Source organism: Anthonomus grandis, chromosome 9 (genome assembly GCF_022605725.1).
Source record: "Anthonomus grandis grandis chromosome 9, icAntGran1.3, whole genome shotgun sequence".
NCBI lineage: Eukaryota > Metazoa > Arthropoda > Insecta > Coleoptera > Curculionidae > Anthonomus > Anthonomus grandis.
In genome coordinates this window covers 14,389,494-14,405,537 of record NC_065554.1, presented here as the reverse complement: position 1 = coordinate 14,405,537, position 16,044 = coordinate 14,389,494, and the positions used below count along the sequence as shown (strand labels likewise).

Genomic DNA, 16,044 nt, shown 5'->3' with positions numbered 1-16,044 from the left:
TTTTGTGAGTTTTATTTAAGTTTAGCGTAGATACTTATACCTATATGCCTACCTAGCTACCTACACAATTTGCACTTTGTATTATCAATGGCTTATAAAATTGTATCAACAATCGTATGTATGACATCTACCTATTCGGCAAATAGAGTTTATTGGTACTAAATAAGAAAAAATTATCCTATTTTATTTTTTTTTTGCAGAATAACACAAGCAAACATGCCCAAAGTAAAGAAAAATTATTCGAAATACTGCAAGTCATACAATGAAGAGGCACTTCAAAAAGCAATTAAGGCTGTAAACACTGGCATGCCCAAAAGCAAGGCTGCAGATACTTTTAACGTCCCACTGCAGACACTGCAGTACCGAATGGGAGAAAAATTCAAGAAAGCCACTATTTCGAAAACCACTATTATCCATGCCGATTTTAACGAGTAATGAAGAGGCGTTATTGGAAGAGTGGATTTTTAGAAAGTCACTCAAAAGAATTTCCGCGTAGACGAGAAGATGTGCAAACCATAGTAAAATCGTTTCTTGATAAAAATCCTCGACCAAACCCCTTTACAAACAATATCCCGGGTAAACATTGGTATGAAACCTTTTTGAAACGGCATCCTTTGTTGGTTCACCGTACTCCTGAAGGTGTTACACCATCAAGTGCAAACGTGTCGGAAAAGGATATAAGAATTTATAATGGTGATGAGACTTGCCTCTTGCTCTGCCCCAGAGAAGATAAAGTGTTGGCTCCCAAAGCAACGAAAAATGCATACGAAGTATATCAAGGACCTGCAAAATCAAATCTGACAGTAATGTTTTCTTTTTCCGCATCACGCTCAATGATACCACCTATGATAATATTTCCGTACAAATGTCTTCCAGCAAATATTAGTGCCACTGTTTCAGATAATTGGGGTATAGGTACAAGTGACCTATACCCCTATTATCTGCTAGATGAAGTCTGAGGTTTTTTATGAATATATTTCGAATATATTTTATAAATACTTGGTGCAAAATAATATTAAAAGACCTATTATCCTGTATATTGATGGTCACAAAACCCATTTAACTTATGAGATAAGTACTTTATGTACCAAATTGGGTATAATTCTTATTGCATTGTATCCAAACGCAACAAGAATATTACAGCCCTCGGATGTTGCTTGTTTTAAGTCACTTAAATTACGATGGAAGCAGGCGATATTAGAGTGGAGAAGGCATAATCCATTAGGTCAGTTAAACAAGCAACATTTTGCTTCCATATTAGAACAAGCCATTCAAAGTTTACAAGAATCAACTATTAGAAATGGTTTTAGGGCTTGTGGTTTGTTTCCATTTAATCCCAGCGCCATTGACTTTACCAAATGCTTGGGAAAAGAATGATAACTTAAATGAAAGTAGTTACAATTTTAAATACTAAGATTTTTGCGATGTCGTTGGACCAAGAAAACTACACGAGTTACAAATTGGTAATGACGAGGAACCAGAGAGCGATGACAATTTCCAAATACTGCTGAAAATATATAAGAAATTTAAAATATTAGAGAATGAAGGTTTTTTACTGAATGATCAGAATGATTCTATAATTCAAATTGTTTGCTCTTCCAGTGATGTATTTAGCGCAACTGATATAGATCATATGCCTATACTAATTAACCGTTTCAATATTGAAGAAAATCAGATTGAATTTGAAGAAACTGAAGATTTTGCGAAATCTACTGTAAATAGCTCACATATCAACTATTCTATTAAAAGCGTTCTGTGCCATCAAACGAAATATGTGATTTAAAAGACAATAGGGACAAAACCACTAAAGAAGATACTTTAGGTTTAGATAAATCACAAGATGTAAGCCAGCCAAATATGGGCAATAATAAGTCTTATAGCTCAACAGTTTTTGTTTTAAAAGATTGTCTAATGTGACCCAGAACACCAGAGAAAAAAATAAAAGGCAAGTTGAAAAATTACCCTATGTTATTTGATCAAGTGGCTGGAAAAAACTATGGGAAGATAAGCAAATAGAAAAAGGAAAAAGAAAAACTAGAGAGGGAATGCAAGAGAAAAGAAAAAAAAAGTGTTCAAAAGCCAAACCCAAAAGTCAAGGCCTCAAATAAGATACTAAGAATGTCCAAAAGGGAAAAAAGGAACGAAATTTGATTGAAAATATTCCGGATAACAATAATACCAGTAACGATATAGATAAGAATTTAAGCTTGGGATGCCTTGATGATATTGAGAACAAGATTACCGACATTAATGTTCAAATAGAAAGCAAACCAAAAATTATCAAAATCCAGGAAACTTCAGAAAAACAAAAGCCAAAACATGTAAGAAATCTAAGTTTAATGGAAATGAATCGCACTTATACACTTTAATGATTCATCGACTTCTAAGCAGACTCTTCCTACTAATAATATTATATGCAACAAAGGACTTTATTTCACTAGTACTTTCAACTTTTGTTTATTAAATGATGGCATAAAATGCCAAATGTGCTCACGTGCTTATCATGCTCAGTGCTTAATAAAATTTGATACATTAAGGGAATTTTTTTAATGTAAGGTTTTCTCGTCTTTAGATTCTTAAATTTAATTAGGTGAATATTTTGTACCTGGATAAGAACATTTTAAATATTTTTATTACATGTATGTAGCTATAATTTGATACAAATTTAGTTTACCTAAGAGATTCCACTTAACATATTATTTTTGTATTACAATATGAGTTCTTGTTTTTAAGATTACCCAACCTGGTAATATATACACTACCGCTCAAAAGTATTTGCCTGCATATGACTGTTTTAAAGTTATACACAGTAATTCTTCGATAGAATTGAGGTCTGGTGATTCTGGGGGCCATACCATAACTTTCAGAAGATGTTGCCTTTGTAATTGACCTAAATATTGCTTGCACAATTTCGACGTGTGCTTGGGGTCATTGTCATGTTAAAATATGAAGTTTTTCCCAATTATTCGAGTACCAGAAGGAAGTACATTGTCACTTAAAAATGTTTTGTAAGCCTCTTTCCGAAGAATTCCCTCTATTCTAATTAGATCGCCCACTGCAGATCCTCCAAAACAACCCCACACCATCACCGAACCACCACCGTGTTTAACTGAGGCCACCGTACAGTTCTCAGCGACCCTTTCATTGGCATAACGGCGAACAAAAACTCGCCTCTTCGTTCCAAAAACCTCGAATTTCGACTCGGCACTCCAGAGAACTTTCTTCCAGTCATCAATGGTCCATTCTTTATGTGATTGGACCCACTCAAGTCTTTTCCTCTTATTAACATCCTTCAGTAGCGGTTTTGATACAGCTAAACGTCCTTTAAGACCAGCATTATAAAGTCGCCGTTTTACTGTCGAAACACTGACCGCTTTTTTACGCTCCTTGTTGATTTTTGCTGTGATTTCAGGGGCGGTAAGGCGTCTATTGCGTTTGCTTGTAATTATAATATTTAAATCCTCCTTTAAACTTGTTACATTTGGCCTTGCCGATCGAGGTTTGTTGCTAATAGTCCCTTCTCTGGTAAATTTCCTTACATTATAATCGACAGTCCGCCTTGGAATTCCCAAATCCGTCGAAATTTGATGGTTAGTCTTTCCAGCCTGATGAAGTCCAATGATAATACCTTTTGTTTCTTCCGACAACTCTTTTATTTTAGCCATTTTAAAGAATGTTGAAAAACCAGCAAAGAAACGGTGACAATCGTCAATAAGTAAGCGAAATTATTCACCAATATTACACAAAATCAATTCTTGAAGACTAAGCTCCTTTAAATGTTTTAAATTTCATCGAAAACGCGCTGTAAACAGATTAGTTTTTTAGAACTGCATATTTTCACTACATTGTTTGTTATTTGCAAGACTATTTTTAAATACTCAACGAACCATAGTTGATAGGTATGTTGTTTAAGCATATATGCAATTTACAAAAGAGATACAATCTAAATATAGGTATAAACATAAGATTTTTGTATCTAATTTAAAATATTAAAAAGAATACACGTTGGGCAAATACTTTTGAGCGGTAGTGTACATAAAAATAAACTATCTAGTTTTGCTTTATTCCAACTTGTTTAAGAACCAAAAAATGATTAATCCGAAAATATTATTAATAGTATAAGACAATAAAAATGGGTTTAATAAGGATGCCAATAACTAATATAGCCTGCCAATGACTGGGTATTTTTACTGCCAATCTCTAGAGGTTACTGCCAATAACTCAGAAATGTGATATTGAAAAAATATAATAATTTTAAATTGTAAATTGATAAATTTTATTAAATTTTTTTTTTATATTAGCAGCTTTAGCCTTAATAATTTTGTGGACACCGCCATATTTAAGCTACTTTAAATTTTTATACGTACAGCGCGAAAAGAGTTTTAATAAACTGCTTAACCTGCCAATAATTGGGTGTTTTACCCTATGTAAATTGCATTTAAACGAAAAGTTGCCAGTTGCCCACGGACTATAAAACAGCCCAAACATATCTCAAGCCCCACCCACAAGACGCGTTGCCAACAGCAGCACGTGTGCCCGCGCAAAAACCCCAGAACCAATTCCAGTGACTTTTCCTTCTGTCAAACGCAGATGCTCGTGGGCGATGTACGGTTTGTGTTGTTTGTTTATTTACTCGCGACATTTTCCGGATTTTTACTTACATGTTCCGAGTATCGTGAATAAAACTTGTTAAATTTTGTTTTATTTTTTGTGGCGCGTCATTTACATATCCAGGAAATCGCTCTCTTCATTGTTTTTTTCTTGTTTTCCGTGCACCGGTACTTTGCCTCCTGAGTTCATCCATATAAGTACATATTATTACAGCATGAACTTGTGCAGATAAATCAGCCAATAATTAACTTATTATCTAGTTAATTGAACAATGTTTTAGTGGTATTACATTAACGGTATATAACACGGGTGCAGAAACAGGAAGGAAAAAGTTTATGAGACACTTTTGTTTACATTTTTAAAATGCAATAAAAACAAACTCAGCCTTAAGATGAATAGGATTCTTTGTTTATTAGCCCTGACAGTGCTTTTTAGAACCTATGGTAAGTTCTTTTTTATCCACTTTGAATCAGAAATAATACTTGCTCCCTTAACCTTGAACTTGCTCAGTTCAAGAACTTATTCATTTAAATTCAGTGTTTCTTAATGTGTAGGTATTTCTAAAATGGTTCTTTATTTAATTTTTTATTTATTTATATAATTATAATAGGACACCCCATTACATAATTTTACAATATAATAACAGTAATTTACAAGCTACTAAGTTATTAAGGATAAATATCATAAGTAGATCAAATTACACAAATATATAATGTATAAAGAAGTTATACTTAAAAGTCCTAAACAATGAAAGTAAATAACAGAATTGACCAATTGCTTCTTAAATTAATTCACCCACAGGTCAAACACTTCAAGGTTGCAACTATTCATGAGTTTACAGTAATGATCTAAGGGCAAATTTTAACCATAATAATTAGTACAGTGAAATGGAATATGAAAAAAATTAAAAAGCATCCCTTCTAATCCTAGTTGGTAAATATAAGTTTATGCACTCCAACAAACTGCTTCAATCATATATACTATGAATTATATGTACAAATATCATACCCGAAATATTCCATCGGCACTCCAAAATAACCAGATTCAAACAACTCTCAATTAATGCATAGAGTAGAGTAGAGTAGTTTATTGATTGCAGTCTTACACAAGTCACAAAATTAAACCAAGAAAACAGTGTATGCAGAAGTTAAAAATACAGTTCAATAACAATTGAGAGATTTAAAGAAAAAAATTACATACCTATAAGTCATTACACAAATTTAAAATCAAATACAAATAAAAACATATAAATATATGCAAAAAAAATATAAACAAGTACAAAGTTATGACATCTTAACAAGAACATAAATACTGTTGCTGAACAAAGTTATAATAGTAATAAAAAAGTACAATAAAATTTAACAAAAATCTGTCAAGATCTAAGCACATTTGTTATTCATTCAGAGGTGTGGTTATAAACTCATCAACAGAATAAAAGCTGTGTTCTAAAAAGTATCTCTGATGAGTACTTTGAATTTTTTAGGAGATAGCTGGTGAGTAGAACATTGTAATGTCTTGTAAAGACTAAGGGGCAGTGAATTATTCTTTGATTTTTGTAGTTTTAAATAAGGGAGACAGAGGTATTTGTTGTGCACTCTTGTGTTATAAGAGTGAAAATCTAAATTTTTTTTATAACTATCTGTATTTTTACAAATTTCAACAAGACAGTAAAGAATGTATATACAAGGAAGTGTTAAAATTTTTAATTTTATGAAAAATGGTCTACAGTGCTCCCTACAGTGAAGATTTAAAATCGTCCTCTGGCTCTCTTCTGGAGTCGAAACACTCTTATTGAGTGAGAAGAGTTACCCCATAAAATTACACCATATGAAATCTGTGAATAAAAAAATGCATAGTATGCACTTAACATAATATGTAAATGCCTTATATAAACATACTTCCACTAAATTCGCTAAACAGCAGCAGAAAATGTCTTGGTGACTTCATTGATTTGGCTAAAGCATTTGATACAATGTCACATAAAAAACTTTTTGGTGTGTTAAGACATTATGGGGAAGGGGGAACTGCTATGTCACTTATGAAAAGTTATTTGAAAACATTCATTAGGTTAAGATTAATAATATTCTAAGTAAAAATTGTTCAAATGAAGGTGCTGCAAGGGACAGTACTTGTAATTGGGAATTTTCCTGTTGGACAATAAACTATTTGAATTTGAATTTGACAATGACACAGCATTGATTTTTAATGGTAAAGATTGGGATCAGACAAAGCACTATCTGGTAGAAAATTTAAATAGGTTAAAAAATGGGTTAAATGCACATAAATTACATTGCAGTTTCTCTCACAGGAGCAAATAGGCAAAATGCTCACATTTTTTAATTGACAATGATAATCAAATAAAGAAAACCTCTGAAACAAAATAACTAGGTGTATAGGTTGATCATGACTTAAAAAAATAATATATAAATTCTATATAATAAGAACATTTTTAGATTTAAATGAACTCATTATTATCTATAAGTCCCTAACAGAATTTATTTTATGCTATGAAATTATAGTGTGGGGAGGTCTACATAATAATACTTTACCGTTGATTGAATATTTGGTTTTAATATATTCAACCCAAATATTCAATCAACAACTTTACACAAAATCTAAATGTTGTCCATAAATATATTTTAAAAACAATATATAAAAACCCAAAACTCTTCATTACTAATCACCTATATACAGAAGAAACAACCAATATAAGAGCATTATACATTGCCACAATTTGTTGATACATCCATTCTCATGACTGTATTAAAAACAGTGTAAATCATAACACAAGAACTAGAGCTAGAGGTAATTTAAAAATTCCAATTAATTTAAAAACTCTAAACATAAAATTCTTTATTTATTTTGCTCTAAAGACCTATAATGTTCTCTCATTCAAAATTAAACAAATAAAAAATAGGCTAAATTCAAAAAGCTTTGTAGTAAATATATTCATACTAATTTTCAGTCCTTTTCTACTGACTATTATAATAATGGAAAATTGAGTTGATAACAAAAAAACATGATTGCCAATAAATCACTTCAACCTGAATGTGCAAAAATATAAACATTTAGGCTGAACTCCTTCCACTGACAAGTTATGTATAACCAAGTTATGCCTAACATGGTGACCAAACTATTGATGCATATTCCAGCTTATATTGAACCAGTGAGCAATACCCCTTATAGTATCCAATGAAAAGCTTTTACAAATTTTTGCCTAAGAACAAAGCCAAGCATTTTTGGTGATTTAACTATAATTATTTTGCTCAGATGTTCATTTAAAGATAGATTCTCTTGAAAAATGACTTTTAACTGTTCCCCATCAATATGATAGGAAGTAGTATGTTCTCTGAATATAAAAGCTAATAAAACAGCAATTGGACACATTCAGACTAATCTTATTATCCCTACACCAATCAGCAAGTCTCGCCAAGTCTTCCTGCCAAAATGTCTGATCCCCTTGCCAATTAATTGTTTTTATAATTTTAAAGTCATCAAAGAAAGCCAAAGCAAAACTGTACTTAAAACAATCAAAGATACTATTTGTTGTTTTAATAATGTCGGAAAGTTACCTCAAGTCATTGAGTGAATTTGTTAAAAGCCAAGTTGTGACAGGTACCTACCTAACACACAATGCGCGTTAACTATTGACTCAATTGCTTGGCATCAGCACATATTCACTATATATAGTTGCCATCAAGAATAATCTATTGTTATTGTGTTTTTTCTAAACATCAAAGGCGCCACTCGGGGAGCCTTTGAACAGCAATTTAGACAAATCAATCACAAAATAGCATATTGGTGGAACTATACTTACCTAAGTTGTTGAACTCCCTTTTACTAATATCTACACATTATCCCAAAGTTTATATTACAGTTTTACAGTAATACTGTTTGATGGTCGAAGCATCATGTAGCTTAAGATATCTTTAACTATAAAGCAAAATATAAAAATAAGGATACACACTGGCAAAAGTATTGATTCAAATAAAAAAAATTGCATTTTTGACCACTCTACAATACGAGATGTGATTAGTAACAGTGTGCACCATTATTATTATAATAGTAGAATTAAACAGATAAAAAGAGAGAAAATTGGAAAAATAAAGAAAATAAAAAAAATTGGCATATAATGAATAATTTAATTGGTAACCCTGGTAGATCTTTAGAGTGAGATTGACACTGTGATTTTAATAAATTACACAGAAGCTTCTATCCAACTTTTACTTTAAGTAAATTTTGTCCATGTAATAATATTTAATTTTAGTCAAAGTAGAGTTTGAAAGTTATCAAAAGAAACATATCATAGGTATAACTAATGCTAATTCAAAACAACATGATTGTAATGTAATAAATTTTCCAATTAACCAAATGTATTCCAACATATATCATCCCTGACAATTTTCTAATTAATATTTAAATAGAAAAAAAATTGAAAATACTCATTTTTCTTTATTTTCTTTAATAAAATCCCATAATAATACATAGCTTGGGTTTCAAATAGATATTTAGTAACAAGACAAATTATAATTAGTATGAGTATTCATTAATTTTTTTTGTCATAAATCTAGAACTTATTTACCATTAACCACTCTTTTTTTAATAGTAAATTGTTCCACAAAATGTTTAATGAAGCTGGTAAGTATGTGTTAGTAAATGTGATGGAATATTAAAGTTATAAAATCTAGAACTTAGAGCTAACTTAAACTATTATTCTTGCAATGTGCAATGGTTGGATATTTAGTTCAGATTGTAAAGTATCATTATGATAAATAAACTAATCCTACCCAGTTTAAAGCTTATAAAAAATACCTCAAAACTTTCCTTTCAATGTCACCAATTTTATTTACATGAACTTGATTATAAGGGTTGCATGTTGGAATTTAGTTTAAAGGTGAGGTATAACTGCGGCCATATAGAGAGCCTAGTGATCCTTGTCGCTTTATAAATCATAGAATTCTTTATTTTAGGATAGGAGTAGCAGATTAGGGAGTAGCAGATTAGGGACAGTCAATCAAACCTCGGTATTAAAAAATGAATTGATTTTAACATCAAGCCTAAGAAGAAATTTAGTAGTGTTATGAAGCAAAACTGATTTCTTGCAGTTGTACATTTCAATGTGTTTGTTCATTTGTATTAATTTAATTTTTTATTGACTATTTTAATTTTATATGCACCGATATATCTATTCTTTTTTTTAGATTAAAGTATTAATATGTTAACCCTCTTGATGTGCTTTATTAAACTATATTTAAAAAGAGAAATTTAAATATTACAGGGAAAATTAGAAAAATAAAAATAACAGCTAATGTTGACAAGTGAGGTAAGTAAAAAACGCCTAAAGGATAGCAAATATATTAAAAATTTTCAGAAGATCTCTCTGTGTCTCTGAGTTTAAAATTAGGAAATTGACTAGATTATTTAGGTTTAAATTTTCTAGTTTGAGAGATAATTACCAAAGAAAGCAACTCTAGGGCTATTTATGAATAGGAACATTGTAATACTCTTGAGTGTTTTTTAATGCCTGATGAAAGAGGTTACTATCATATACATATTATAATAACTAACTTAAGTCAGTATTATAAGAAATTAGATTTTCAAATGAGACAGTGGAATAAAACTTTCAAGGGTTACAGGCTGTGTTACAGAATAAATATAAAAAAATTAAAACTAAAAATTAACATTAAAGATAAATTCTATATTTAATATTTTTATTTCTAAAAGTCACAAATTTTAAAGTCCAAATATATATATATTTTATGACTTAAAGTTATTCAAGGGATCTGTATTTAATATACATATTTTATATATTCTTAGTGAACATATTTTTCCACTTTATACTCGACTATAAAATGAAAGCTTCCCTAGACAAGTTTTAGGATCTTACTGCCTTTTTTACTTACCATGGCCGCACAGACTAAATTTTTGTGAAGACAAGTTGGAAATAAAATTTCATGGTGGTTTTATACACTTAGATGCAATCGATTTTTATTTTTTACGCGCAGTATCTTGACAAATTATATTTTAGATAATATGGACAAGTCTAAATACTATATAATTTCAGATAATATATTTTATTTCAATGTAAAGTAATATTTTAAAACTGTTTTAATCTTCTTCCGAAGATCCTGCATGTTTGGCGAAACACGTGTCAACAGTAAAAATAAAGAGTTTTGGTTAGCGGTAAAGGACTCAAAAAATGAGTCAAATCAGTATTTATTTATAAATGTACTAACAGAAACTCAACAGATGTTAGGTTTCATTGGCATAAATATACATGGATCAATGTCTTACCTGTATCGGAAGGTCAGATGTATACAATAAAAAAAATAAGGGCCCAAGAATACTGCCTGGCCCTGGCGGACCTGTGTTCTCAAATAAAGGTACCTTATAAGCCATAGACATGCTTGATCTGGAAAGTTAGTATAGAAGTCATAGTATTAGCTCATTGATTATATCATGACTGATATAATCAAATGCCTTAGTCTAGAAGACCAAGGAAACAGGAATTTTTAGCCTGATTTATGTTCTCCATTATTTCAGACACCAACATTTTAAATATTTTTGCCACTATAAGAGGCAAATTGGTCCAAGGTCAGAGTGACTCACAATTTTCAAAATCTTGGGTAACACCTTGATGATAGAAGACTTTTAGATGCCCGGAAATGATCTTTGTTCAGACATAAATATGTTGAATAGTCTATCTAGTCAGTGGTTCCATAACATGATCTATGCTAAATAGCAACATTTAATATCCAATCCTACCAACACCAGCACAATGTGATGCAATTCCCTAGTAAAAGACCGATAAATGTCATATTAAGAAATCCTATTAAAATTAAATTAAAAATTATAAAGTCACTACGTCTATAAAAATTTAGTATATTCTTCCGGTCTATCTTATCTACCGGTACCGATAGCTGATTAACAGCAGTAAAGTGATTACTAATTTTGTTGGACGTCTTTTAGATAGGCAGGAATTTCATGAGTAATTTTTGCATAAATGTTCAGTTATTTATAAATGACCATTTCCTCCTAGAGTCTTTATTTACATCTTTTAATTCCCAAGCCAAGCTTTCCTTTCACTTTGAATTGCAAATGAGAGATAGTTTTTGAGATCTAGATAATATTGTTTATGAGCTGCATTCTTAGTTTCATTATATTGAATGATTCGTTTTTGAAATCAAATATTTCTATGATGATCTGCGTAATATTTGGACTAAACTTATGGTTAAACATGTTTTTAATGATACGTGGGAATCAAACTATTTTGTTAGCTATCTATGAAGGGAGATTAACTTATAATTAATGTCTTCTTCCAATAAAGCATAATACAAGTCAATATCCATTTCTAGCTAAATAAGGTCCACATTAAAGTTCCTAAAGTCACTAAAAGTGATAGACTTGTTAACTGCTTTGGGGTCGCTGATCTCTAATGAACAAGACACTAACCTATGATCTGATCTGTAAAATTTAACACAACTATCTTTGGTTTCTATATCAAAAACCATCTTCCACACAGATAACATTTAATCCACCTTCAACACAGATAACATCTAGTAGAGAATGTAATATAATAATATAATATAATATCTAGAAGCTCTAGTTGGCAGATATAATTTGTTGAACGTCTATTAGATTGAACGTGTAAATTGACTGGAACATATTTAGTTTCAGGCTAATTTGCAGGGAAACTTTTAAGAGAAAACTTTTAACGTTTTAAAGGGAAAAAAGATATGATATGTTACTACTTATTATAGTGCTTATGAAATAACTGTTGAGTAGTCAGAAAAAATATAATAATTTATCAACTATGATTGAATGAAAAATGTCGAATTTATGCTAAAAGTATGTTATGCCGTTAATATAATCTAATGATATTTCGTTGGATTTGGTCGAGTTGTAAAACTGGTTTTGTTCTATTAACTATTTTAAAATCGTAATATTTTGACACTAATAGCAATTATTGGCTTAATTTTATAATTGAGAATAATAATTTTCGTCAATATTTAAATTGCAGGAAAAAACATTTTTTGAATGTTCAACAATTTTTCATGAAATCAATAAATATTACGTATTTTAGTAATTATTTATTTTTTAAGATGGAAAATAAGATAAATGACACAATTTTAATTAAAAAAAATATGAAAACGTAATACAATTAATCTGATTCGTCGTGAAATTTTAATAATCAAGGTATAACTTGGTACCCTTCAAGTGCACACCTCAATCGCATACATTGCAATGAATTGAGTTGTTTCTATTTACCTTTTTGAGAGATGATGCAGAATTATTCAGAATGCGATGGGATTGCTGAATGTGAATGTTCAAAGTGCACCAACGCGGCATTTTTCGCTATCGTTTGGCTGTTTTCTTTTTCCTCCTCTCTTACTCTTTCGCTTTCTTTAATCGTTTGGTCTCGGCTTTTAAAGGTAGAGTATCAACATTCTTTCCCGAAGTCAAAATGGTGATTGGACTTTCAGACATTATTCGATTTCTTCACCAGATAACTACATTTGAGAATGTCTTCTTAATGCACTAAAATAGTTTCAGTAGTGTGTAAAAATTTATAGTAACTAAAGATTGATTTGTAAATGAAAATATTACGAACAGAAGTCGAATAATTTCATAATACATTATCTGGGCTGCGTGTTTAGATGATGAAGCCTAGCTAAAAAATTATGTTTCTTTAAAAACAATATTGACAATAATAACCGAATGTCAAACCTGTGAAATATGACGGAGGATGACACTGTCTCACCACTGACCAATGTCCCTACTAAAGACTCTTAAATTTAAGGAGGTCCTTAGACTTGGAGGATGAATCTTAAATTTTTTGAATTTTCTACAAATTCTCAAAAATTTCTTGTAATTCTCATTTTCTTGATAAAAGCTTCACCAGCAATTTCACTGATTTGATATTAATGACGAATCCATAGGCCTGTCCACCAGAATACATAGGATAGGCAACAATGGTTTTTAAAATTACTGACACGTATCATTCCCTGGTTGTTCACTTAATATTTCAGAATATTTGCAGAACGTTTGTTCTATGTGAATATTCGGTGTATATACAGTTTTACGCGGATATCTCTCACTATTAATTTGTTTCAAAACAACGAAACGTTTTTGCCTTAAGTCCTTCGTCAATGTATTAGACCTCTGCTTTTGTTTATAGCTCTAAGAATATCAACTCTACTCCTGCAACTATTATTTTTTGGTTTTCTTAAACCCAACTGATTTCGTTTATTGGAGGCTATTTCTCCAAAAATATTCGGATGTTTTTAAGTTTCGAACCGGGATTTTAAAAAGCATGAAATTAAGCAACTTCTGCATAAGTTAACCGACCTTGTACCTTTTACGTTTTCTGATATGTTAACGGCCACCCTCAAATTTTGGACAATGAGACAATTTATAACCATCTCATCTATACCAGAATACGTGAATAAGTCACAAAAAAAAATTAGCAAATATATGAAGTATTTTAAGAAAAAATTAATAACTAGAAATAGTTAAAATTAATAAATATATTAAAAAAAAAAAAACTTACTTTTTGCATGATCCAGAAATATTGAGCACCCAGAATTTGAACCAATCTCTGAAGGATGCAGCATTAGAGAAAGTGCGAATTGACAGAGGAATGTCATTAAAAAGTTTTATCGAATTAAAGGAAAATGATCTTTGGAATAGACTGGTTCTGTGTTTAGGTATTGGATAGACAAATCTAGAGCGAGTTTGGCTGATATGAACCCTAATATATCTTAGAATACCAATATAGTGGCTCCTGTTTAGTGACAATAAAAAGTTTATGTTATTTATGTTATGCTTGCTTGAAATCTCTCTGCTCACCTCATTAACCCACTCTCCTGACCAATATGATGAAAATAGTCCGAAAGCAAAACGAATAAAGACATTCTGTATTTTTTGTAATGTTTCTTCTCTTTCTCAATCTTTATTTAAAATTGCTGACTAATATACAACATCACAATATGAAATCGTGGAGATCATAAGCTATATACCACCGTTGATTGAATATTTGGGTCAATATTTAATCAACGCTACCGCACAATCTTAATTTTATGTTAGTACTAAGAAGATCTTTGCTTAAATATAGATTTTTTTAGTTTGTAGTATGAAGTTTGAACCAACCTATTTACATGAGAAGCAAATCTTAGGTCGGAGTCAATGATAAGACCCAGGTTTTCCAAATTTCTTTAAATTATGTGACCAACCTGGTCATTATTTACAGAATTTTGGAAATTGGCGCTTTGCAATTTATAATTCCTTGCTGGCCAAATATCATCATTTCAGTTTTTTCTCATATAAAACTAAGTTACGTGCAGCTGACATAAGAGGAAGTTGCATTAAGGTCTCATTTCTAGAGCAGCATTTATATAATAATCTTTGAAAAAGGAATAGTAAATTTGAGTGTCGCCAGAATATTGATTGAACAATAGTTTATAGAAAATGAAAATCAAAGGTATTGTAGCGTTTACCCGTTCGTTCGGTGGGAAGTAAACCAATCGAAAATAGTCAACTAATTTATTTTACGCACTCGCACTACGAAAAAACGATCACTCACGACCAAGGAGATATTAATTTTTCCGTATTTACTTACAACTATTTAAATCTCGCGCCAATATACCGAACTCCTCATGCCTGTCAACTATTGGCGATGCGTCTCCTTATATACTCGGCAGAACGCTGTTCTGGAAGATTTCCGCTAACCTTCGAGACGTCGTGCAGTGTACCACTTGTGCCATTCCGGAATGACGGAGAATCAGCTGGTTTCTCAATGTTTATAATATCGGTATAAAGAGAGAAGAGTAGACTTAAACCAACAAATTTGATTTTCTTTCATGGAATATCATACTGATGGGTGTCAAAAGCTTTGTTGAAATCGAGTAATATTAAACATGTAATTGTAATTAACCCTTCATCGCTAGCCTTAAAAATATCATTCATAACGTTAGCAAGAGCTGTAGTTGTGCTATGATTAGCTCGAATACCTGACTATATAGATGGATTTTATTTACGTAAGAAATGATTTAGTTGCAATTTACTCATTTTTTCCAAAACTTTTGAAGCGGTTGCTAGGATAGTTCTATAGGTTAGTTCAGACAGAAAGGTTAGTTGGGCGATTAGTTTTTTGCATAGTCATTATGTTAGCATATTGCCACTGACTAGGAAATTCAGCAATTGAAAGACATTTGTTAATTTTGAAGGTAAAAACATCAATAAACTGAGAAAAAATTGCAGATAGCATTTTTAGACTTATATTATCGGAGCCAGTGGAGCCCCATTTGATACTGTTAAAAAAATTTTAAAACATAAGCAGAAGTAACTTTTGAGGAGGTAAACTAGATATATTAGCTTTAAATTGATTAGCATACTCAGTATCAATAATGTTACTTAGTATGTTTTGATTCTGGC

The 16,044-nt window shown here is 30.9% G+C and overlaps 1 protein-coding gene and 2 long non-coding RNA genes across 5 annotated transcripts in view; 2 read left to right on the top strand and 1 right to left on the bottom strand.

Moving 5' to 3' along the window:
• Positions 1-4,134: 4,134 nt before the first annotated feature.
• Positions 4,135-16,044, top strand: part of LOC126740093 (tyrosine-protein kinase transmembrane receptor Ror) — a 182,379-nt gene continuing 170,469 nt past the window's right edge. For all 3 annotated transcript variants that reach the window (XM_050445975.1, XM_050445974.1, XM_050445976.1), the window contains exon 1: positions 4,135-5,054. In XM_050445975.1, the coding sequence (XP_050301932.1) occupies positions 5,003-5,054 (52 nt within the window). In that variant the 5' untranslated portion in view covers positions 4,135-5,002. The remainder of the gene's footprint in view (positions 5,055-16,044) is intronic.
• Positions 9,333-9,838, top strand: LOC126740109 (uncharacterized). The gene is made up of 2 exons (XR_007661799.1): positions 9,333-9,510; positions 9,601-9,838. It is a non-coding gene; the product is annotated as an uncharacterized LOC126740109 (long non-coding RNA).
• Positions 12,687-13,703, bottom strand: LOC126740110 (uncharacterized). The gene is made up of 2 exons (XR_007661800.1): positions 13,339-13,703; positions 12,687-13,282 (listed from the first exon to the last, which is right to left on the bottom strand). It is a non-coding gene; the product is annotated as an uncharacterized LOC126740110 (long non-coding RNA).